This window comes from Oncorhynchus masou, unplaced genomic scaffold (assembly GCF_036934945.1).
Source record: "Oncorhynchus masou masou isolate Uvic2021 unplaced genomic scaffold, UVic_Omas_1.1 unplaced_scaffold_908, whole genome shotgun sequence".
NCBI classification, from domain to species: Eukaryota; Metazoa; Chordata; class Actinopteri; order Salmoniformes; family Salmonidae; genus Oncorhynchus; species Oncorhynchus masou.
Window position 1 is genome coordinate 22,501 of NW_027015556.1, and position 17,646 is coordinate 40,146.

Sequence of the window (17,646 nt, forward strand, 5' to 3'; positions counted from 1 at the left end):
CTGGTGTGTGTGGGTGACTGTGCGTGTCCTGGTGTGTGTGTGGGTGACTGTGCGTGTTCTGGTGTGTGTGTGGGTGACTGTGCATGTCCTTGTGTGTGTGGGTGACTGTGCATGTCCTGGTGTGTGTGGGTGACTGTGCGTGTCCTGGTGTGTGTGTGGGTGACTGTGCGTGTTCTGGTGTGTGTGTGGGTGACTGTGCGTGTCCTGGTGTGTGTGTGGGTGACTGTGCGTGTCCTGGTGTGTGTGGGTGACTGTGCGTGTCCTGGTGTGTGTGTGGGTGACTGTGCGTGTTCTGGTGTGTGTGTGGGTGACTGTGCGTGTTCTGGTGTGTGTGTGGGTGACTGTGCGTGTTCTGGTGTGTGTGTGGGTGACTGTGCGTGTCCTGGTGTGTGTGTGGGTGACTGTGCGTGTCCTGGTGTGTGTGTGGGTGACTGTGCGTGTCCTTGTGTGTGTGGGTGACTGTGCATGTCCTTGTGTGTGTGGGTGACTGTGCGTGTCCGTGTGTGTGTGTGTGTGGGTGACTGTGCGTGTTCTGGTGTGTGTGTGGGTGACTGTGCGTGTCCTGGTGTGTGTGTGGGTGACTGTGCATGTCCTTGTGTGTGTGGGTGACTGTGCGTGTCCGTGTGTGTGTGTGTGGGTGACTGTCCGTGTGGGTGACTGTGCGCGTCCTGGCGTGTGTGGGTGACTGCGTGTCCTGGTGTGTGTGTGGGTGACTGTGCGTGTTCTGGTGTGTGTGTGGGTGACTGTGCGTGTCCTGGTGTGTGTGTGCGACTGTGCGTGTCCTGGTGTGTGTGTGTGTGTGTGACTGTGCGTGTCCTGGTGTGTGTGTGTGTGTGACTGTGCGTGTCCTGGTGTGTGTGTGTGTGTGACTGTGCGTGTCCTGGTGTGTGTGTGTGTGTGTGTGTGTGTGACTGTGCGCGTCCTGGCGTGTGTGGGTGACTGTGCGCGTCCTGGCGTGTGTGTGTGTGTGGGTGACTGTACGTGTCCTGGCGTGTGTGTGTGTGTGGGTGACTGTGCGTGTCCTGCTGTGAGTGACTGTCATGGCAGGGCTCTGAGGTTAGCTGCTGGTCTATAATGATTCACTCTTACTTCCTCTAATAGAAATATACTTTACTGTAGATCTGCTCAGAGGTTTGGTGTTTGTGAACAGAACATTGTTTTAACCATCTCCTCCTTTCCTCCCCTCTCTCCTTCCCCATCCCCTCTCTCCTCCTCACCTCCCCTCTCTCCTCCTCACCTCCCCTCTCTCCTCCTCACCTCCCCTCTCTCCTTCTCCATCCCCTCTCTCCTCCCCTCTCTCCTTCCCCATCCCCTCTCTCCTCCTCACTTCCCCTCTCTCCTTCCCCCTCTCCTCTCTCCCTCCTCACCTCTCCTCTCTCCCTCCTCACCTCCCCCTCTCTCCTCCTCACCTCCCCTCTCTCCTCCTCACCTCCCCTCTCTCCTCCTCACCTCCCCCCTCTCCTTCCCCATCCCCTCTCCCCTCACCTCCCCTCTCTCCTCCTCTCTCCTCCTCACCTCCATCCTCTCCTCCTCACCTCCCCTCTCTCCTCCTCACCTCCCCTCTCCCTCCTCACCTCCCCTCTCCTCCTCCTCCTCCTCACCTCCATCCTCTCCTCCTCACCTCCCCTCTCTCCTCCTCACATCCCCTCTCTCCTCCTCACATCCCCTCTCTCCTTCTCCTCTCCTCCTCACCTCCCCTCTCTCCTCCTCACCTCCCCTCTCTCCTCCTCACCTCCCCTCTCTCCTCCTCACATCCCCTCTCTCCTCCTCACATCCCCTCTCTCCTCCTCACATCCCCTCTCTCCTTCTCCTCTCCTCATCACATCCCCTCTCTCCTTCCCCCTCCTCACCTCCCCTCTCTCCTCCTCACCTCCCCTCTCTCCTTCCCTCTCCTCTCTCCTTCCCTCTCTTCCTCTCCTCTCTCCTCCTCACCTCCCCTCTCCTCTCTCCTCCTCACCTCCCCTTCCCTCCTCACCTCCCCACCTCCCCTTCCCTCCTCACCTCCCCTTCCCTCTCCTCTCTCCTCCTCACCTCCCCTCTCTCCTCTCCCTCCCTCTCTCCACCTCACCTCCCCTCTCCCTCCCCTCTCCTTCCCCCTCCCCTCTCTCCTCCTCACCTATCTTCTTCCCCCTCTCTCTCCTCCTCACCTCCCCTTCCCTCTCCTCTCTCCCTCCTCCCCTCTCCCTCCTCACCTCACCTCCCCCTCTCCTCCTCACCTCCCCTCTCTCCTTCCCCTCTCCCTCCTCACCTCCCCTCTCTCCTTCCCCTCTCTCCTCCTCACCTCCCCTCTCTCCTTCCCCCTCTCCTCCTCACCTCTCCTCCAGGCTAGGCCCAGTGTTCAGCCTGTTTGTACCTTTCTACTCCTCCATCCCCAAGGTTCCAGTCACTCAACTCCTTGGTCAGATCTCCATAACTAACAAGTCCCTGGTTTACATTGTAGGCCTGCAGGTATGTAGAGTTACATAGTGTTCAGCATGGTGGGGGTCAATATGTAGAGTTACATAGTGTTCAGCATGGTGGGGGTCAGTGATTAATATGTAGAGTTACATAGTGTTCAGCATGGTGGGGGTCAATATGTAGAGTTACATAGTGTTCAGCATGGTGGGGGTTAATATGTAGAGTTACATAGTGTTCAGCATGGTGGGGGTCAGTGATTAATATGTAGAGTTACATAGTGTTCAGCATGGTGGGGGTCAATATATAGAGATAACATAGTGTTCAGCATGGTGGGGGTTAATATGTAGAGTTACATAGTGTTCAGCATGGTGGGGGTCAGTGATTAATATGTAGAGTTACATAGTGTTCAGCATGGTGGGGGTCAATATGTAGAGTTACATAGTGTTCAGCATGGTGGGGGTTAATATGTAGAGTTACATAGTGTTCAGCATGGTGGGGGTCAGTGGTTAATATGTAGAGTTACATAGTGTTCAGCATGGTGGGGGTCAATATGTAGAGTTACATAGTGTTCAGCATGGTGGGGGTTAATATGTAGAGTTACATAGTGTTCAGCATGGTGGGGGTTAATATGTAGAGTTACATAGTGTTCAGCATGGTGGGGGTTAATATGTAGAGTTACATAGTGTTCAGCATGGTGGGGGTTAATATGTAGAGTTACATAGTGTTCAGCATGGTGGGGGTCAGTGGTTAATATGTGAAGTTACATAGTGTTCAGCATGGTGGGGGTCAATATGTAGAGTTACATAGTGTTCAGCATGGTGGGGGTTAATATGTAGAGTTACATAGTGTTCAGCATGGTGGGGGTCAGTGGTTAATATGTCTCTGTGTTGTGTTTCAGCTCCTGACCTCCAGTCCGTTCATGTGGCTCGTTGCTCTCAGTGGACTGGTGAGTTCACACCACACTGATCCTGTTGCATAGCAACCAGCATTACGCCTTTATCTCAACCTCAGTCACTTCTTCAGAAGTTGTGAATCCACGCGTCTGAACCACACAGCGCGTGTTCCCCTCAGGTCTCTGGGAAGCTGTACCACGGAAACGCTCTGAGGTGCAGCGGCTGCTCTTCGTACCCCGATGGCTGTCCCGTGTAGGGGCCTTCGTCCTGGAGCCCTGTTCTCCGGGCCCCCGCCCTCCAATGAACCCCCCTGGGTATGGGGGCTACTCTGGACATCCAGAGACAGCAGAGGATGGATCTCCATGATCAACAGATGCTGCTGGCCCAGTTCCATCAGGCCAGGAGGAACCACAGACCACCACAGGTATGGACAGACACACACACAGTACTATATACACACACACACACACAGTACTATATATACACACACACACACACACACACACACACACACACACACACACACACACACACACACACACAGTACTGTATACACACACACACAGTACTACACACAGTACTACACACACACACACACACACACACAGTACTGTATACACACACACACAGTACTACACACAGTACTACACACACACACACAGTACACTACACACACACAGTACTATATAAACACACACACACAGTACGACACACACACAGTACGACACACACACACACACAGTACGACACACACACAGTACTACACACACACACACAGTACTACACACACACACAGTACTACACACACACACACAGTACTACACACACACAGTACTACACACACACACACACACACACACAGTACTACACACACACACACAGACTAATGGACATTCCATTTGACATGACCCTCCTTCTGATCTGTTTTGGCCAATCAGAAGCATGCATGCCTTTGCAGAATATTTAATGCAATCCTCTCATTGGCAGAATGAATGTCCTTCACATTACTTGAGTTTACAGTCCTGCCTTTCCAACACCCAGCTTCCGGCGGTCACTGTCTTCTGACCTGCAGGCAGGGCTCTTCTAAAGTGTACATGACCTTTATTCTGTATAGAAACAATGTTTATATTGGCCATTTTAGCTTTGATGACATCAGCTCTGTTTTCCCCATTTGCCTTTTTAAAATAATTGTTCATAAATAATGCTATTTATTTAATATTACGAGTACAGCAATCAGATTCTCCCCATTTTCAACTGATCCAATGCTATTTAACCCCCTAACGGCTGGTATGATGGGGGACAATCAGCTGTAAACTGATCCAATGCTATTTAACCCCCTAACGGCTGGTATGATGGGGGGACAATCAGCTGTAAACTGATCCAATGCTATTTAACCCCCTAACGGCTGGTATGATGGGGGGGACAATCAGCTGTAAACTGATCCAATGCTATTTAACCCCCTAACGGCTGGTATGATGGGGGACAATCAGCTGTAAACTGATCCAATGCTATTTAACCCCCTAATGGCTGGTATGATGGGGGACAATCAGCTGTAAACTGATCCAATGCTATTTAACCCTGGTATGATGGGGGGACAATCAGCTGTAAACTGATCCAATGCTATTTAACCCCCTACGGCTGGTATGATGGGGGGGACAATCAGCTGTAAACTGATCCAATGCTATTTAACCCCCTACGGCTGGTATGATGGGGGACAATCAGCTGTAAACTGATCCAATGCTATTTAACCCTGGTATGATGGGGGGACAATCAGCTGTAAACTGATCCAATGCTATTTAACCCTGGTATGATGGGGGACAATCAGCTGTAAACTTATCCAATGCTATTTAACCCCCTAATGGCTGGTATGATGGGGGGACAATCAGCTGTAAACTGATCCAATGCTATTTAACCCCCTATGGCTGGTATGATGGGGGACAATCAGCTGTAAACTGATCCAATGCTATTTAACCCCCTAATGGCTGGTATGATGGGGGGGACAATCAGCTGTAAACTGATCCAATGCTATTTAACCCTGGTATGATGGGGGACAATCAGCTGTAAACTGATCCAATGCTATTTAACCCTGGTATGATGGGGGACAATCAGCTGTAAACTGATCCAATGCTATTTAACCCTGGTATGATGGGGGACAATCAGCTGTAAACTGATCCAATGCTATTTAACCCTGGTATGATGGGGGGGACAATCAGCTGTAAACTGATCCAATGCTATTTAACCCCCTAACGGCTGGTATGATGGGGGGACAATCAGCTGTAAACTGATCCAATGCTATTTAACCCTGGTATGATGGGGGGACAATCAGCTGTAAACTGATCCAATGCTATTTAACCCCCTACGGCTGGTATGATGGGGGGACAATCAGCTGTAAACTGATCCAATGCTATTTAACCCCCTACGGCTGGTATGATGGGGGACAATCAGCTGTAAACTGATCCAATGCTATTTAACCCTGGTATGATGGGGGGACAATCAGCTGTAAACTGATCCAATGCTATTTAACCCCTAATGGCTGGTATGATGGGGGACAATCAGCTGTAAACTGATCCAATGCTATTTAACCCTGGTATGATGGGGGACAATCAGCTGTAAACTTATCCAATGCTATTTAACCCCCTAATGGCTGGTATGATGGGGGGACAATCAGCTGTAAACTGATCCAATGCTATTTAACCCCCTATGGCTGGTATGATGGGGGACAATCAGCTGTAAACTGATCCAATGCTATTTAACCCCCTAATGGCTGGTATGATGGGGGGACAATCAGCTGTAAACTGATCCAATGCTATTTAACCCTGGTATGATGGGGGACAATCAGCTGTAAACTGATCCAATGCTATTTAACCCTGGTATGATGGGGGACAATCAGCTGTAAACTGATCCAATGCTATTTAACCCCCTAATGGCTGGTATGATGGGGGACAATCAGCTGTAAACTGATCCAATGCTATTTAACCCTGGTATGATGGGGGGACAATCAGCTGTAAACTGATCCAATGCTATTTAACCCTGGTATGATGGGGGACAATCAGCTGTAAACTGATCCAATGCTATTTAACCCCCTAACGGCTGGTATGATGGGGGACAATCAGCTGTAAACTGATCCAATGCTATTTAACCCTGGTATGATGGGGGGGGACAATCAGCTGTAAACTGATCCAATGCTATTTAACCCCCTAACGGCTTGTATGATGGGGGACAATCAGCTGTAAACTGATCCAATGCTATTTAACCCCTACGGCTGGTATGATGGGGGGACAATCAGCTGTAAACTGATCCAATGCTATTTAACCCCCTAACGGCTGGTATGATGGGGGACAATCAGCTGTAAACTGATCCAATGCTATTTAACCCCCTAACGGCTGGTATGATGGGGGACAATCAGCTGTAAACTGATCCAATGCTATTTAACCCCCTACGGCTGGTATGATGGGGGGACAATCAGCTGTAAACTGATCCAATGCTATTTAACCCCCTAACGGCTGGTATGATGGGGGGGACAATCAGCTGTAAACTGATCCAATGCTATTTAACCCCCTAATGGCTGGTATGATGGGGGGGACAATCAGCTGTAAACTGATCCAATGCTATTTAACCCCCTAATGGCTGGTATGATGGGGGGACAATCAGCTGTAAACTGATCCAATGCTATTTAACCCTGGTATGATGGGGGGACAATCAGCTGTAAACTGATCCAATGCTATTTAACCCCCTAACGGCTGGTATGATGGGGGGGACAATCAGCTGTAAACTGATCCAATGCTATTTAACCCCCTACGGCTGGTATGATGGGGGGACAATCAGCTGTAAACTGATCCAATGCTATTTAACCCTGGTATGATGGGGGACAATCAGCTGTAAACTGATCCAATGCTATTTAACCCTGGTATGATGGGGGACAATCAGCTGTAAACTGATCCAATGCTATTTAACCCCCTAATGGCTGGTATGATGGGGGGACAATCAGCTGTAAACTGATCCAATGCTATTTAACCCTGGTATGATGGGGGGGGACAATCAGCTGTAAACTGATCCAATGCTATTTAACCCCCTAACGGCTGGTATGATGGGGGGACAATCAGCTGTAAACTGATCCAATGCTATTTAACCCCCTAACGGCTGGTATGATGGGGGACAATCAGCTGTAAACTGATCCAATGCTATTTAACCCCCTAACGGCTGGTATGATGGGGGGACAATCAGCTGTAAACTGATCCAATGCTATATATCCCCCTATGGCTGTTACTTAGGACTTCATTAATGTTTCCATGGAACCAACCAAAATCATCCAATTATTTAATACAAAATCAATTTCACCAAAATCAAGGTTTCATAATTATTGGCACTCCTCATTTAGTACTTAGTGCCACCACCTCTGGCGAGGATAACAGCATGGAGTCTCTTCCTGTAATGTTTGACAAGGTTAAGGAACACATTTGGAGGGTTATGGACCATTCCTCTATGCAGATCCTTTATAGATCCTTCACATTCTTGGGTTTGTGCTTATCCACTGCCCTCTTCAACTCAGCTCAGGGTTTTCCATTGGATTGAGGTCCGGGGACTGAGATGGCAGAACATTGATGTTGTTGTCACAGAACCCTTTCTGTGTGGATCTTGAGGTATGTTTTGGGTCTTGGTCTTGTTGGAAAGTCCACCTACGGCCAAGTCCCTGCCTTCCTTGCAGAGGAAACCAGATTGTCAGATACTTGGTGGAATTCATTATGCCATCAATGTATATAGACTCTTTTTTTCTACTGTGTTATTGACTTGTTAATTGTTTACTCCATGTGTAACTCTGTTGTCTGTTCACACTGCTATGCTTTATCTTGGCCAGGTCGCAGTTGTAAATGAGAACTTGTTCTGAACTGGCCTACCTGGTTAAATAAAGGTGAAATAAAATTTTAAAACATTTAAAAAATCGTCACCAGGGCCCCTGGACCTCTGGAATTAAAACAGACCCAAAACATCACTGACGCCCCTCCATGTTTCACCGTGCCTCTCCTTGTTGCATCTCTGTTTCACCGTGGGTACGAGGTGCCTCTCCTTGTTGCATCTCTGTTTCACCGTGGGTACGAGGTGCCTCTCCTTGTATGCATCTCTGTTTCACCGTGAGTACGAGGTGCCTCTCCTTGTATGCATCTCTGTTTCACCGTGAGTACGAGGTGCCTCTCCTTGTATGCATCTCTGTTTCACCGTGGGTACGAGGTGCCTCTCCTTGTATGCATCTCTGTTTCACCGTGGGTACGAGGTGCCTCTCCTTGTTGCATCTCTGTTTCACCGTGGGTACGAGGTGCCTCTCCTTGTATGCATCTCTGTTTCACCGTGGGTACGAGGTGCCTCTCCTTGTATGCATCTCTGTTTCACCGTGGGTACGAGGTGCCTCTCCTTGTTGCATCTCTGTTTCACCGTGGGTACGAGGTGCCTCTCCTTGTATGCATCTCTGTTTCACCGTGAGTACGAGGTGCCTCTCCTTGTATGCATCTCTGTTTCACCGTGGGTACGAGGTGCCTCTCCTTGTATGCATCTCTGTTTCACCGTGAGTACGAGGTGCCTCTCCTTGTTGCATCTCTGTTTCACCGTGAGTACGAGGTGCCTCTCCTTGTATGCATCTGTTTCACCGTGAGTACGAGGTGCCTCTCCTTGTATGCATCTCTGTTTCACCGTGAGTACGAGGTGCCTCTCCTTGTATGCATCTCTGTTTCACCGTGAGTACGAGGTGCCTCTCCTTGTATGCATCTGTTTCACCGTGAGTACGAGGTGCCTCTCCTTGTATGCATCTCTGTTTCGACGCCAAACATGCCAATGCTGTATCTGACCAGAACGTTCCATTTTGGCCTCATCTGACCAGAGTACCCTCTTCCAGTCATAATTTGAATGACGTTTGGCAAACAACAAGCGCTTGCGCCTGTGTCTTGGGGTCAGAAAAGGATTTCTTCTGGCAACCCTTCCAAAGAGCCTGTGGAGGTGGCGTCTGATGGGGCTTTCTTCTGGCAACCCTTCCAAAGAGCCTGTGGAGGTGGCGTCTGATGGGGCTTTCTTCTGGCAACCCTTCCAAAGAGCCTGTGGTTGTGGAGGTGGCGTCTGACGGGGCTTTCTTCTGGCAACCCTTCCAAAGAGCCTGTGGTTGTGGAGGTGGCGTCTGATGGGGCTTTCTTCTGGCAACCCTTCCAAAGAGCCTGTGGTTGTGGAGGTGGCGTCTGATGGGGCTTTCTTCTGGCAACCCTTCCAAAGAGCCTGTGGTTGTGGAGGTGGCGTCTGACGGGGCTTTCTTCTGGCAACCCTTCCAAAGAGCCTGTGGTTGTGGAGGTGGCGTCTGATGGGGCTTTCTTCTGGCAACCCTTCCAAAGAGCCTGTGGTTGTGGAGGTGGCGTCTGATGGGGCTTTCTTCTGGCAACCCTTCCAAAGAGCCTGTGGTTGTGGAGGTGGCGTCTGACGGGGCTTTCTTCTGGCAACCCTTCCAAAGAGCCTGTGGAGGTGGCGTCTGATGGGGCTTTCTTCTGGCAACCCTTCCAAAGAGCCTGTGGAGGTGGCGTCTGATGGGGCTTTCTTCTGGCAACCCTTCCAAAGAGCCTGTGGTTGTGGAGGTGGCGTCTGACGGGGCTTTCTTCTGGCAACCCTTCCAAAGAGCCTGTGGAGGTGGCGTCTGATGGGGCTTTCTTCTGGCAACCCTTCCAAAGAGCCTGTGGATGTGGAGGTGGCGTCTGATGGGGCTTTCTTCTGGCAACCCTTCCAAAGAGCCTGTGGTTGTGGAGGTGGCGTCTGATGGGGCTTTCTTCTGGCAACCCTTCCAAAGAGCCTGTGGTTGTGGAGGTGGCGTCTGACGGGGCTTTCTTCTGGCAACCCTTCCAAAGAGCCTGTGGAGGTGGCGTCTGATGGGGCTTTCTTCTGGCAACCCTTCCAAAGAGCCTGTGGAGGTGGCGTCTGATGGGGCTTTCTTCTGGCAACCCTTCCAAAGAGCCTGTGGTTGTGGAGGTGGCGTCTGATGGGGCTTTCTTCTGGCAACCCTTCCAAAGGCCTGTGGTTGTGGAGGTGGCGTCTGACGGGGCTTTCTTCTGGCAACCCTTCCAAAGAGCCTGTGGAGGTGGCGTCTGATGGGGCTTTCTTCTGGCAACCCTTCCAAAGAGCCTGTGGAGGTGGCGTCTGATGGGGCTTTCTTCTGGCAACCCTTCCAAAGAGCCTGTGGTTGTGGAGGTGGCGTCTGACGGGGCTTTCTTCTGGCAACCCTTCCAAAGAGCCTGTGGAGGTGGCGTCTGATGGGGCTTTCTTCTGGCAACCCTTCCAAAGAGCCTGTGGATGTGGAGGTGGCGTCTGATGGGGCTTTCTTCTGGCAACCCTTCCAAAGAGCCTGTGGTTGTGGAGGTGGCGTCTGATGGGGCTTTCTTCTGGCAACCCTTCCAAAGAGCCTGTGGTTGTGGAGGTGGCGTCTGACGGGGCTTTCTTCTGGCAACCCTTCCAAAGAGCCTGTGGAGGTGGCGTCTGATGGGGCTTTCTTCTGGCAACCCTTCCAAAGAGCCTGTGGAGGTGGCGTCTGATGGGGCTTTCTTCTGGCAACCCTTCCAAAGAGCCTGTGGATGTGGAGGTGGCGTCTGATGGGGCTTTCTTCTGGCAACCCTTCCAAAGAGCCTGTGGAGGTGGTTGTGGAGGTGGCGTCTGATGGGGCTTTCTTCTGGCAACCCTTCCAAAGAGCCTGTGGAGGTGGTTGTGGAGGTGGCGTCTGATGGGGCTTTCTTCTGGCAACCCTTCCAAAGAGCCTGTGGTTGTGGAGGTGGAGTCTGATGGGGCTTTCTCTGGCAACCCTTCCAAAGAGCCTGTGGATGTGGAGGTGGCGTCTGATGGGGCTTTTTGAAACCTGGTGACCCCAAGACGCCACCAAGGCCTGCGATTATTTGACCGTTAGTATTGGGGATTTGGTTGCTTCTCTCCCCATCCTCATCCATATCCCCAGGGGGGAAAAATGCATTTGCATCCTCTAACCGTGAGGTTTAACTGTTCCATATCTTTAGAGGTTGTTTTATATATATATGAAGGTCTTCGACCAGCTGTCTCCTTTGAACTGACAGTTATTTTGTTGACAGTGGGATATTGCATGCGTGTTACCTCATGTTTATACCCTAGTGAAACAGGAAGTGGTGGAATGGCTCAATATAGTTCTTTAAGACTTAAGTACACGTAAATAAGTGGAATTTACTTCCTGGTTGAATGTTGGCAGATGTTACAATAATATTTAAGGGTGCCATTAATTGTGGAACCTTGATTTGGAGGGCATTGATTTTTATTTAAATCAAATTGATTTTGGTTGGTTCCATTGAAGCATTGATAAAGTCCAGTATTTCTCACATGTTGGTATTTTGAGTTTCTTTATAATTTTGTTTTATTTTTGTAAGTATTGGTTGTGCATTGCCAGTCAGGGGTGCCAGTAATTTTGGAGCCCACTGTACATATGAGATGAGTAAAGCAGTATGTAAACATTATTAAAGTGGCCAGGATTCCAAGTCTATGTATATAGGGCAGCAGCCTCTTAAGGAGCAGGGTTCAGTCACCGGGTGGAAGCTAGCTAGTGATGGCTATTTAACAGTGATGGCCTTGAGATAGATGTTTTTCAATTACTCTGTCCCAGCTTTGATGCACCTGAACTGACCTCACCTTTTGGATGATAGCAGGGTGAACAGGCAGTGGCTCGGGTGGTTGTTGTCCTTTCTGATCTGTAACATCAGGTGCTGTAGGTAGAGGCAGGTAGTTTGACACTGGTGATGCGTTTGGCAGACCACATCACACTCTGGAGAGCCCTGGGGTTGCGGGCGGTGCAGTTGCTGTACTAGGTGATACAGCCCGACAGGATGCTCTCAATTGTGAATCTGTAAAAGTTTGTGAGGGTTTTAGGTGCCAAGACAAATTACTTCAGCATTCCAAAAGAGCATGTTGACAGGTCGCAATGCCTCTTTTACTGTTCGATCAAAGGTACAAAATCTACTCTGACCAAAATATTATTGCAGATCACTTTGATGTGTTTAGCTTTTCTATAAAGGTTTGGAAAAACAGGGAGACCTTTTGCCTGTCACCTTTAACCTGTATCCAAGGCTTTGTATTTGTAGCCTGTGGTTAATGATGGCTGTGGTTACTGACACAATAGCCATGTTGCCAGCTAAGTTATTTGTTGGTGCCGTGCCCTCTTCAAGGTGTCAGGAGCGTTCCACAGGGATGCTGGACCATGGTGACTCCAATGCTTTCCACAGTTGTGTCAAGTTGGCTGGATGTCTTTTGGGTGGTTTCTTGATACACAAAGGAAACAGAGTGTTAGAAACCCAACAGAATTGCAGTTCTTGGCACAAACCGGTGTGCCTGGCACCTACTACCATACCCGTTCAAAGGCACTTAAATCTTGCCCATTCACCCTCTGAAAGGCACACATAGACAATTCATGTCTCAAGCCTTTAAAATCCTTGTTTAACCTGTCTCCTCCCTCTTCATCTACGCTGATTGAAGTGGATTTAACAAGTTACATCAATAAGGGATCATAGCTTTCACCTGGTCAGTCCATGTCATGGAAAGAGCAGGTGTTCCTAATGTTTTGTATACTCAGTGTATACTAGTAAGCCTATTTGGACAAGGCTGAATATGCACATAATGGAAGTTCGAGGTAGCCTATATATGAATGATTTAATGGAAAATGCATTGACTAAAATGACTGCATGAAACTAGACTAGACAGAGTTTTAGTTGACTGACAATAACTGAAACTAAGAAGGACAAAATGACTAAAAGCTATTTGTCAGACTCAAACTAAATCTAAAATGGCTGCCAAAATGAACACAGTCTCTGACTTCAGTGCGTTCAAGACAACAGGAAACTCTGCTGACTGGGAAAAATCACTTTGAACGGTCATCTCAGAATTACAAGTTGGAAACTCGGGCATCATCCTAGAGCTCCAACTTCTCTGACTTGAAGATCACTGATGTTGTGATTTTTCCCAGTCTGAGATCTTTTATTTTCCCAGAGTTCCCAGTTGTCTTGAACGCACCATGATTGTCCCTCTGTCCTTCCCAGAATGGCCTAATGAACTGGAACAGATTTTTCCCATCGCTGAGACACAGAGGACAGAACCTTCCCCCAGAGCCACAACCACACCCCTCTCCACCGCTGCAGCCACACCCCTCTCCGCTGCAGCCACACCCCTCTCCACAGCAGCTCCACCCCTCTCCACAGCAGCTCCACCCCACAGCTCCTCCACTGCTGGAGCCCACAGCTCCTCCCTTGGTCAACACTCCTGAAGCTGAAGAACAGGTGAGCACTGTGAGTGAGTGCGGACACGGAATTGCGTTTCTTTCCCAGTTTCGTGTTAGCATTTCTCTGATGTTTGTGTGTTTATTTCTGTTTCCCTAGGTTGCCAGATTGATGGAGATGGGCTTCTCCAGAATAGATGCTCAGGATGCCCTCAGGGCGTCCAACAACGACATCAACGTGGCAACCAACTTTCTACTGCAGCATTTAGGGTAGGGAGGAGTTTGAAAGATGTAGAACCTGAGAGAGAAAAACAACAGAGGGAACAGAATGAAGTGTGGGTCTGATCCAGTGAGCAGGGTCCTGGGGGTTTGAGGCCAGGGGGACCGGCCTGCTCTGGAGCTCCAGAGGACTACACAGAGAATAACTCAACACAGACTACACAATTACTAGGAGGAAAGGAGAGAGGAGGACAGTAATGCTGCTGCTGTCCACCGTGCTTCCTGAAGGGTGAAGAGGGCTGTCCACAGTGCTTCCTGGTAGTGGGTACTCAGCCCTGTTCCAGATAGTTTGGATACTCTGTCCTGTCACCTTGCTGCTGAGGGACAGAAGATGGAGGATCAGAAGGCTGCTATTCTCAGGGCTTGTTGCATCTAGTGTCTTCTCTATATTCTAGCATTACCATGGCTCATTACGGCTTCCTCCACCTCACACACACCTTCGCCCAGAAAACATACACACACACACATTCACCAGTCCCTAAAGGTTCTCTTTTGTGTCAATTTGTCCATGGACAGTGATTACAGGAGTTTGTTTGCTTGACTTCTGCAGAATTAATCTAAAATTCCTCAGAATTAATCTAAAATCTTAAAGGGGTTTGAAATGAGGAGAATATACTAAATTATGGAAACTGTCAATCTTGTATACTCAATGAAAAACGTCTGCACATGTAATACTTAGTGGATGGCTTGTATGTTTAGCTGCTCAGTGGCTACATCCTGGTTAACTACACTATGGAATAAAATTATGGTGACAATATATTAATTATTTAAACTGTTTCACTAGTTTTTCAAAATCATTGAGGATTTAACACTTATTTATAATTTTTATTTACTTTTTGTTTTATGTGACTGACTGTATAAACGGAGGTGTGCTTGTTGTTTGGTTAATCTATGCTTGTGTGTGGTGTCATTATGCTACAGATTACAAATTATTAACAATTTAACAAACTGCTTCCAACCACTGAAATATATGCAATGTGCTCTGCTGTGGTAACCGTGCTGCCCATACAGCGTTACAACAGTATAATGGCCTAATGAATAAACCTACCTCTCACCTTCAGATGCTTTTCTGATTTACTTCACAGCATTACTCGTATAACATTTTATTGTGCTTTGGGATGACTGCACTGACAAACATGGCGAATAATAGTTCCCGTTTTGAGAGAAATATTAGTTTTACACTGCCATCTCCAGGTCGTTGTTGGAATAGGCACTTTCTGCCAGAGCCTAAATTGTAAGGTGCCTCTGAATGTTGCTGTTTGATTCTCAGCGGAATTAGAAATCATGACAATAAACCCGTTTTTATTCTAGAATTTTTTTTCTCGGAAAACGTCTTCTATTTAACACACAGTGCTATTCTTTCAACAACAGCCCAGCCAACTTTACCTCCAGAGTCCCATCATCCTCCACTGAAGAACACGTCCATGTAGACGCAGATGACGTGTCTGCCCGCTGCAGAAAAAGTATCTGGGTTATGTAGCTACGAAGGCAGATAGATCCCAGCTAGTTAACGTTAGCTATCTTATGTCAACTGTCCTATCTAGTGAATTCAAATGCCAGCTAGCCTGTCACCCCCTGTGTAGACAGATATTAACGTTACGCCAAGAAACGTTTAGCTAACTAGGTTCGTCGAGAGAAGAGGAAAATGTGCTCCCTGCACAGAGCGAGAGGCTCTGTTTTGGTGATCTTCCTTCTGCTACACAGCGCTACAAGTTTCTATCTACCGGGTCTGGCCCCTGTTAGTTTTTGTGAACCAGGACAAGCTGGGAAAGAGAATGAAGTACCGGACTGTAAGGTAGTTAGATCAACAACAACAAAAATGCGCTGACGGTTTCATGCTATCTTCCTTCTAATTATCAGCTGGCAAGTAAAGCTAGCTACCAGTTCACTTGCCTGCTAGCTGCTAATGTTAGCATTCTGAAACTCCTTGGAAGGGATCAGAACAGCTTGCTGTCTTGGTTACCATTGAAGCTGGATAGCTGTCATAGTGATGAATCACTAGGTAACGTTAGTAGAAACTAAATGTAGCTAGTTAGAACCAGTGTTGTTGGCCAACCAGTCACAGTAAGCTATCTGTACTGCATATTGGTCGCTAGAAAGCTAGCTAGCTAATTAGCACCCCCTACGAGCTAGTTGGGCTACTATTTGTGAGACAACTGCTTAACTTGTGTTGTAGATAGCTAATTAGTTCATCCATACTTTTGATCAGAAGTTACTTGTCATTAAAATGTTTAATTATGTCCCAAATTCCGTATTATCCCAATTTAAAAGAGCTGTCAACTGCATGAAAGTTGTTCTTTGAGGAAGGACCTGAATAAGAACTGATAAGAATCAATTCCACTGCGGAACAGGACATAAAGACATCCTGTAAAGTTATGTAGCCCTCCTCCCGTTTCAGATCTCTAGTCGTTAGCCTAATTGTGCCTTTGAGAGAAGAAAAAAACAGCTGTAATGTGTGCTGTATTCTAGATGTTGTTGCCGATACTTGTCATCTACCATTTTGAGAAAATAACTGTGCTTTTCATTGTTTTTCAGTCGACCATCGAGATATTTGTGAACAGACTGGATTCTGTGGAGTCTGTCTTACCCTATGAATACACTGCGTAAGTACATCAGGAACAACAACTTCTTATTGTTCTTCTACAATTCTCAGTTTTGCTGCAGAAGGCTGTGGGTTCGGTGCTTTTGGACAGTGTTCTTATTGTGTAGATGCAGACTTCGTGTACGGGAAAATATAGGATGCGTTCCAAATGACTCCCTTTACAGTGCACTACTTTTGACCAGCGACCTATGGGCCCTTGTCAAAAGAAGTGCACTGTGTACGGAATAGGGTGACATTTGGGATACAGACATGTGTTTGGAACATGGTGAAGTCAGCTGGGTAGGACTAGGCGCACTAATACGGTCTGATAAACTAAAGCATCTCTGTCACCATCCTCTCTGACTCTTTCTCCTCTCTCACTCACCATGCTCTGTCTCTTTCTCACCTGTCTCTTCCTTCCTCCCTCTCTGACTCTTTCTCCTCTCTGTCACTCACCTTCCTCTCTGACTCTTTCTCCTCTCTGTCACTCACCATCCTCTCTGTCTCTTTCTCCTCTCTCACTCACCATCCTCTGTCTCTTTCTCCTGTCTGTCACTCACAATCCTCTCAGACTCTTTCTCCTCTCTGTCACTCACCATCCTCTCTGTCTCTTTCTCCTCTCTCACTCACCATCCTCTCTGTCTCTTTCTCCTCTCTCACTCACCATCCTCTCTGACTCTTTCTCCTCTCTGTCACTCACCATCCTCTCTGACTCTTTCTCCTCTCTCACTCACCATCCTCTCTGTCTCTTTCTCCTCTCTGTCACTCACCATCCTCTCTGACTCTTTCTCCTCTGTCACTCACCATCCTCTCTGTCTCTTTCTCCTCTCTGTCACTCACCATCCTCTCTGACTCTTTCTCCTCTCTGTCACTCACCATCCTCTCTGACTCTTTCTCCTCTCTGTCACTCACCATCCTCTCTGACTCTTTCTCCTCTGTCACTCACCATCCTCTCTGACTCTTTCTCCTCTCTGTCACTCACCATCCTCTCTGACTCTTTCTCCTCTCTGTCACTCACCATCCTCTCTGACTCTTTCTCCTCTCTGTCACTCACCATCCTCTCTGACTCTTTCTCCTCTCTGTCACTCACCATCCTCTATGACTCTTTCTCCTCTCTGTCTCTTTCTCCCTCTCTGACTCTTTCTCCTCTCTCACTCACCATCCTCTCTGACTCTTTCTCACCTGTCTCTTTCTCCCTCTCTGACTTTCTCATCTCTGTCACTCACCATCCTCTCCTACTCTTTCTCATCTGTCTC

At 48.3% G+C, this 17,646-nt stretch overlaps 1 protein-coding gene and 1 pseudogene across 3 annotated transcripts in view; both read left to right on the forward strand.

Annotated features, from left to right (window-relative positions):
* Positions 1 to 14,869, forward strand: part of LOC135538104 (ubiquitin-associated domain-containing protein 2-like) — a 35,807-nt pseudogene extending 20,938 nt beyond the window's left edge.
* A 371-nt stretch (positions 14,870 to 15,240) lies between these two features.
* LOC135538102 (transmembrane 9 superfamily member 2-like) overlaps positions 15,241 to 17,646 on the forward strand; it is a 36,945-nt gene continuing 34,539 nt past the window's right edge. For 2 of the 3 annotated variants that reach the window (XM_064964088.1, XM_064964089.1), the window contains exons 1-2: positions 15,241 to 15,604; positions 16,345 to 16,412. In XM_064964088.1, the coding sequence (XP_064820160.1) occupies positions 15,455 to 15,604; positions 16,345 to 16,412 (218 nt within the window). In that variant the 5' untranslated portion in view covers positions 15,241 to 15,454. The remainder of the gene's footprint in view (positions 15,605 to 16,344; positions 16,413 to 17,646) is intronic. The other variant, XM_064964087.1, reaches the window with a different exon arrangement.